The following is a 7,142-nucleotide window of genomic DNA, read 5'->3' as shown; positions in this document are numbered from 1 at the left end:
GCAGCCTTTTGGGGGGCCGTGGTGCTCCGTGCTTGACCCTTGGCCAAGCCCAAGCGCACCTTGGGCCCGGGGGCTACTGTCAGCGTTCTGGGAACGGGGGTCCCCAGACTTGCCTGCCTGCGGCCCGCGACGTGGCTAAGCCAGCAGGCCGTACTGCCCATCTTCATCAACACGGCATCCAAGACCCTCGGGAGGGGCCAAGCCTCGCGAGGCGGACGACATGAGACCTTCTCTGGAGTGGCCTAGTCGGGCAGGCTCACGAGGAGCGGAGATATCAAGGCGAGGCGAACCTCACGAGGCTCTCGTGACGTGAGCCATAACGATCGACACCAGGCGGGCGCCAGCGCGCGCAGCGTCCTTATTTCCTCTTTGGTGCTAAGGAGGCCAGCGCAGGCGAGGGGTACCGAGGCATCGGGCAAAGGTTGCCATATCGGTGCAACAAGACCAAGACCAGAAGGACGGCAAGACGAAGGTCATCGTGGAGCCCAAGACGGCGTCACCACCAGAGCTTTTCGCAGGCGGAGACCACCTTTGTCAGGATGGCTTGTACTACCCGTCCCTCCTTCAAATTTGCCCGCCGTTGTTGGCTCCCTTCCCGCTCAATATTTAGGGAGAGGACCAGGTCCTATATAAGTATAGCTAGCCACCACAGTAGAGCAGTTCATCCAGCACTCACCCACACAAGTTTGCCAAGCACAAGAACACCTCAACACAAGCAGGCTGTTATTCCTCTTGTATTGTTCATCATCAGCCCAAAAGGCAATCCACTACCACCACACTGGAGTAGGTATTACATCACGACGGTGGCTCGAGCCAGTATAAACTTTGTGTCTTTCTGTGTTGCGAGTTCGTCGAGTTCGTCCGCAAGATCTTAGCAAGTTAGGGCATAGATCGGTGGGAGGAAAAGACTTCACGCGCATCCCAATGTTCAAACCTTAAGGGTTTGCCAGAACCCCACATTCAACAAGTACAAGCAGATCTTCGTGCCTGCGATGGTTAAAGGGCGTCCTGGGAAGTGGCAACCGTCGGACAACGACATGATCAAATTCAATCTCGATGGGGCTTTTATCCCTGGGCTGGGGAGTTGTCGCTGGAGACAATGCTGGATGGGTAATTGTCGCTCGCGCTGGTCGGCAGGAACACATCAGGATGCTTTTGGAGCGGAGGTCAGCGCCATGGCTGCGGCGGTAGCGACAACAGCTGATCTTGGGTTCACTAGAGTTGTCTTTGAGATAGATTCAGAGCTGCTTGCTAATGCAGTGGATATCCGGAAGGCAGACGCCACACCATATGCAGTAGTTATTGAAGATATCAAGTTCCAACTCAAGGTGTGGTTCTCCAAGTGGAGTGTGGCTGCTTGTATTCGGGCTATGAATTCTGTAGCGCATGAGCTTGCTCAAATTGGCAGTAGAAGTTTACCAAATGGTTGTATGAAGTGGAACTCTAATGTACCGCCCACTGTGGCTGTTTGCGTTTCGGGTGAAATGCCCGGCCGTAGTTAATCTATAAAGCTATGTTTTGCCTTCAAAAAAAAAAAGTTTGTTTTCACCGCTGCTTTTCTGCAGTTTGACTTCAAAATATATTTTTCTACAGTTCAAAGGGGGCTGGGTACCTAGGAAGCATTCACACGTAGTGATGAAACAGACTCTATGGAGGCAATACCCTCAGAAATTTTTACCAAATCCAATGTACAAAATGCAGGGGTCATTCTCGTGAAGCACAGATTTCAGAGCACACGGCAGGAACTATTTAAAGGGTAAATCGAGTTCGCTTAATTACATACGTACATTGTTGCTACAATATAGACTTTGGAAATTAAGGCCTGACACAAAGAGACACTGCCATCAGTTCTCACTTCCCTGGAAAATATGTACAGCGGCCGGACAGCCACACACACACCTGAGCAAAGAAGGGTCGGCACTATGTACAGAGGAGGGAAACTAAGCACCACCTCCCAGCCTTTTTATTGAAGCTCAGGGGGCTCGGCGAGCATACTCGACAGGAAGAAGGGAACGGTGGCGATCCGTCATGACCACCATAGGCGTAGTAGAGTCTGCTTACAAGCAGGCGTGGCGAATCACATATTGTTGCCCATACCCACACTGACTCCGATCCTTTCTGCGACCTGCGATACAGATGTGCGGATGTGAGCAACCATATAATTTCTGAAGATTGCAGCTGATATGAAAAGGGACGCTGCCCACTTTCGTCGGCAGAAGAAGACTAAAGAGATTCTTCAAAATAGAACAGTTACCAGGGTGCCCCTAACCGAGTAATCTGTAATACAACAGTTGCTCCTAATGAACTGATCTTGGTAACAGCATACAGCTGCCAGATCTTTATTTGAGGTGTATAATTAATCCCAACTACACTGACAGCGAAATGCCACTCCTAGATGCCATGTTTGCTATAAGGACAATAATTGATTTCTAGTTCAGTTTTGGAGCAGACAAGACAGAAAGCTTACTTCCTTGAAGGAGTGAACATCACTGCCCCAGAGCCAGGCATCGCAGCCTGCGTCCCTAGCTCCCCACAAATCATTCCGACGGTCGTCCCCAATATGCACAGCCTCTTCAGGCTTCACGTCCAACAACTCGCAGGCCTTCAGGAATATTGTTGGGTTTGGCTTTTCTGCTGCAACCTTTTAGCAGAAAAAAACAGAGAACAAGGGTTTAATGGCGAACATTAATAGGAAAACTGAAGGTCAAACTTATAGATACGAAGGACAGTAGCTACAGGGTCAAGGTTCAGTTAACAAGCTCAGTTAAAGCAGCTCATCTGTAAATGGAAACCCACCTCAGCAGATACAGCAACTGCATCGAACCAGTGATCACAATTCAGGGCCTGTAAAAGTGGGCGGAGACGGGTGTCAAAGTTGGATACAACAGCTGTTCTCACACCAGCCCTTCTCAATGCTTCGAAAACATATTTAGCGTCAGGGTCAATGAGCTGCCAGGCCTAGCAAACATAAAACAATTTGTGAGGTCAAACATACAATAGGATGTTTCAAATCATTTTGATTTACAGATTTTCTCTTACCTTCTCAGTTGTATAGTAATGATAAAGTTCCTCAAAGTACTCTAAATCTGAGCAGCCTGTAGAAGAACTAACTATATGTTGCCAAAAGGGCCTCCCATCATCAACATACCTGAAGATATTGAGAAACATTAGTCCATGCAGCAGCATATTTTTTAACAGGTTTGAAATGTTAACATGAAATGTTTGACTGGATGAATCGCAAATTTGTACTAAAAGGCAAGCTCGTATTTTATTATTATTCTGTGACATGATAGCTCCAGGTTCCAAGGAATTAAGGCTGATAAGAAACAGAAGAATCAAATCACCAGTACTACCTATCACTGCGGTCCATATATATGTTGCGAAAATCAGTTTCGTGCGATTCCATTCAGATTTGTCTCCTGATAAGTATTATGAAAAACGCACCCAAGGATACTCAGTGCTCGTAAAGCACACAAACCAGCTAAAACTAACTGTGAATATGCCAGAAACTTAAGAATCGAATTCTAGCATAAGAATAAACTCTCTACTTTCTGAATACTATGTGAAACTTAAGAATCAATATTCCTACCCCACAATTGTTCTTTTAGCACCACCAAAGACAAATAAAAGTATCTCAGCCATATCTGAGAAGGTAATGGCATCAAGCTCCAGATAGAACTTGGGACCATTCCAGTTCCTGGATCTCAATCTGAACATTGAGGATTATAGAATCCTCACAGCTGTTCTTGCAAATATCCCTCCCTCTGCGTCCTGGTGAGAACTTTACTTATGGAATTCTACTTCTAACAAATGTTTCTTAGCTCGCAGCTTAACTCAGGTTGAGGGATAATTAACTCCGGTTGAAATTGTTTCATATCTGCACGTCACTCTCAATTTTGAAGAGGCGGTATTTCAATCCAATTGATTAAAAAGGACAAGTTCAAGGAAGTGAAAGACAAGTTAGTCCACAGTTTTCCTGATGTATATCCTTGTTTAAATTGAACAAGGGCATTCATGGCAAGAATATCCCCGTCCTAAATGCTATTTATTCATTTCAATACGAGTGCACAAGAACAAAATCAGACAGAGCCATCTTAGTAAGATACCCGTATAGCGAAATCAAATCCAAACTCGCATTTGAAACAGCAGGACAGTCCAAAGGTAAATGTCATACCTAAGCCGCGATCTGCCCCATGGCTGCGCATATGCCTGCCGGTACCTCATCAAGATCTCATCCTCCGAGTACTTCACCCCATACTTTTCGCCTACTGTTCTGTACACCTGTATTAAACATTCAGAACACAAGTATTAACATTCAGAACACAAGCCATGTTAATCAAACCGCATGCATGCCCGATTAACAGAGGAAAGGGAGATTTTTTATCAGTAACTCGTCATGCATGGCGAAGTAAATCCACAGAACCCAGAAATGAACAGCAGGAACAAATCTGTCCAGGTTCTCACAACCCAAATCTATGAACACACACGAACGGAACGGGCCACGGGAGTACGGATCAGATCGATCCAAACGCCACGCATTGTCTCAGCGTGTGCACCGCAGAGAAAACATGCAGGCCTCCGTCAGCCATGGGAACGGCCAACCGAATCGAGCGGAGCAAACAGAGGAACATGAATTGGAGGTGCGGTGTATATGGGGGGAAGGGCGTAGGCCGACCTGGGCCATGGGCTCGGTGGGGGCGAGGAGGGTGCCGGCGGCGTCGACGAGGATGGCCTTATGCGTGATGTCGCCGTAGATGGCCCGCCGGTAGTCGTAGTACTCCCGCGCGCCCATCGGCTCCCACCGCGCGCTGCCCGCCCCGACGACCGCCTCCGGGGCCTCCGCCGCGGCCGCCGTCCCGAGGCGCCGCCGGCCCGCGAGCGCCGGCTGGAGCCGGGCCGCGGCGGCCGAGCGCAGCCGCGCCACCGCCATTGTCAACGAGGTGGCGGGGTGGCGGGTCTCGGGTGGCAGGTGGGTCCCGGCGCCAGAGTCTCAGGTGGTGGTGGCGGCTCCGCCGTGCCGTGCCGGAGCGTGCGAGCGCGCGCGGTCGGTCTCTCCTGTGGCGTGCGTGCGTGCGTGTGTGTGGGTGTGATGCGGTGTGGCCGTGTGTGGGTGCGCGGTGTTTATAGGCAGGCGGAGGGAGGGAGACGAGCGGCGGCCGGTGACGCGACCGTGATGGCTATTTGCTTCCTGTGGCTGCCTTCACCTCCTCCTTTCCTCGGGCTTCAGGGACTCTTTTGGGCGTCACAAAATTTCATTGCATTTTACACACACAGGTATTACTTGTGATCACTTTTTATATGCTTTGAATTATAAAATGTTTTGAATTTTTTGGTTCCAGTGTATATAGACGCATTTTAATATGTCTATTCACGCTTCAGTCATTATGCAGTCTATATTGAAATATCCAAAATACATTATATTTATATTTGTGAATGAACAGAGTAACTTTTTTTCTTCTCAATCTGATGTATATAGATATATTTTAGTGTTTGTTCAGTCAATTTAGTCTATATGCAGTCCGTATTAAAAGATTTAAAACATTATATAATCCGGAACATATGTGATGTTTTTATTCTTTTTTTTACGAAATGACCAAAGATTCAACCAACCCTTCAAATTCATCTTTATATAAATTAGAAATTGCACACGGGGACTTGAGGACATGGACACCGTCCTCCTCCTCCTGTACACTCATACGTGTTGTGCCGTGGGCCAAACTCGATACCGCCTCTACACTTCCGTAACATTGTCGAAGTCAGAACAACATTGTTGATGCAGCGGCTAGGAAGTCTTCACGTGACGCCAAAAGACATCTAAAACAGGAAATAAATCATTGTCTCGTAGAAGAATGTGGCGGAGAGGGTTGGACGACCATCCCATAATCGGCTAGAAAGGTCCCGGTAGACCTAACCTCACAAGCCCCCCGACGACGCCAAAGTTGGTCGACCGTTATCGGTCAGAGAAGGAGCCAGCTAGAGGACCAATACATGAAGCGTCTTTGTCTATTTCACCAATAGCACAAACCATATCCACCAATCCAGATGAGTATTGACTACACGATGACATGCCGTCCTCTACTAAGTTCATAAGACCTCCGCTAACAAGATAGATCAGAAGTTGGGAAAACATTGTTCTTAATATGCACAGCGTCGCTATTCTCACCACATTGTCGTAGCTAGTGAACGAAATCCAACCCTGACAAACCTAACTATAGCGGTGCAACGCAGTCTGGTGTCCCCACCTCCTCCCGCCAACGGAGCAGCAACAGGAGGAGGACGGGACCTTGCGGGCGGGAAACAGGCGGAGCGGTGGCAGCAATCTAGGGTTCGTAGAGGGGGCAAAGTATTTTTTTTTAGAAATTTCAAATCTATTCACCTTCAATCGTGGCAGTACAAAGAACACCAAAGATAATAAAAACTACAACCAGGTTTATGAACCATCTAGCGATGACTACAAGCTATAAAGCAAGCAGAGGACGCGTCACCATCATCGCCCCTCCCTCGTAGGAGCCGAGCAAATCTTGTAGTAGACAATCTGAAAATCGTCGTGCCAAAGCCCTATAGGACCAGCGCATCGGAGCAGCAACCATCGCAGATGAAGAAAATTGTAGATCGAAAGGATCGAATTTGTAAACACCCAAACAAAGATGAATGATGACCGGATCCAAACAGATCCACCAAAGACCAATACCGATCAAATCCCGCGAGATCCGACGGATACACGCCCCCACACGCTTTCTAGCGATGCTAGACGCACCATCTGAACAGGGATAGAACGTGGGAGATATTATTTGTACCGAAGGACATCGCCGCGGTCACACAATCCCAACCTGACAAGGACAAGAACGGGGTCCCTCCCGACAAAGGGGGCCGAGATCCTCCGCACCTCCATGACCATGGGAGATGGGCGGACCGGCGGCGGCGCCGACGGAAGGAGGACAAAAGCGTGGGATTTTTCTTCCTCGTGGATGAGGAAAGAGAAGACGACAACTTGTGACAATTTCCGTAGCGTCTAACTATATAATCATTCCAATTTAGCTCAATAGATGATGTCGCAAAATAAGTCAACTCATGTACAACCTATACAAACTATAACAATAATAATATAATTAAAGTCACCCTTTTCTCGTGCCAAAGTTGTA

At 48.1% G+C, this 7,142-nt stretch overlaps 1 protein-coding gene across 1 annotated transcript; it reads right to left on the bottom strand.

Annotated features, from left to right (window-relative positions):
- Nucleotides 1-1,724: 1,724 nt before the first annotated feature.
- LOC125535876 (Haloacid dehalogenase-like hydrolase (HAD) superfamily protein) lies at nt 1,725-5,110 on the bottom strand. Its single transcript, XM_048698942.2, has 6 exons — nt 4,676-5,110; nt 4,175-4,281; nt 3,040-3,148; nt 2,797-2,958; nt 2,468-2,641; nt 1,725-2,125 (listed from the first exon to the last, which is right to left on the bottom strand). The coding sequence occupies exons 1-6, from the start codon at nt 4,928-4,930 to the stop codon at nt 2,078-2,080; spliced, it is 855 nt and encodes a 284-aa protein (XP_048554899.2). The 5' UTR covers nt 4,931-5,110; the 3' UTR covers nt 1,725-2,077.
- Between the last annotated feature and the right edge of the window lie 2,032 nt (nt 5,111-7,142).

The sequence above is a fragment of the Triticum urartu genome, chromosome 2A (genome assembly GCF_056163025.1).
Source record: "Triticum urartu cultivar PI428250 chromosome 2A, HENAU_Tu73, whole genome shotgun sequence".
NCBI classification, from domain to species: domain Eukaryota; kingdom Viridiplantae; phylum Streptophyta; class Magnoliopsida; order Poales; family Poaceae; genus Triticum; species Triticum urartu.
Note: the sequence above shows the minus strand (reverse complement) of the source record. Positions and strands in the feature narration are given on the sequence as shown.

What these genes read in the sequence shown, in the direction of transcription:
- LOC125535876 (XM_048698942.2), bottom strand. Translation starts at nt 4,930, where the DNA reads ATGGCGGTGGCGCGGCTGCGCTCGGCCGCCGCGGCCCGGCTCCAGCCG. An exon ending in ATTACTATACAACTGAGAAG is followed by an intron (nt 2,959 to 3,039) that starts GTAAGAGAAAAT and finishes TATGTTTGCTAG; the next exon opens with GCCTGGCAGCTCATTGACCC. An exon ending in ATGTTCACTCCTTCAAGGAA is followed by an intron (nt 2,126 to 2,467) that starts GTAAGCTTTCTG and finishes TCTGTATCGCAG; the next exon opens with GTCGCAGAAAGGATCGGAGT.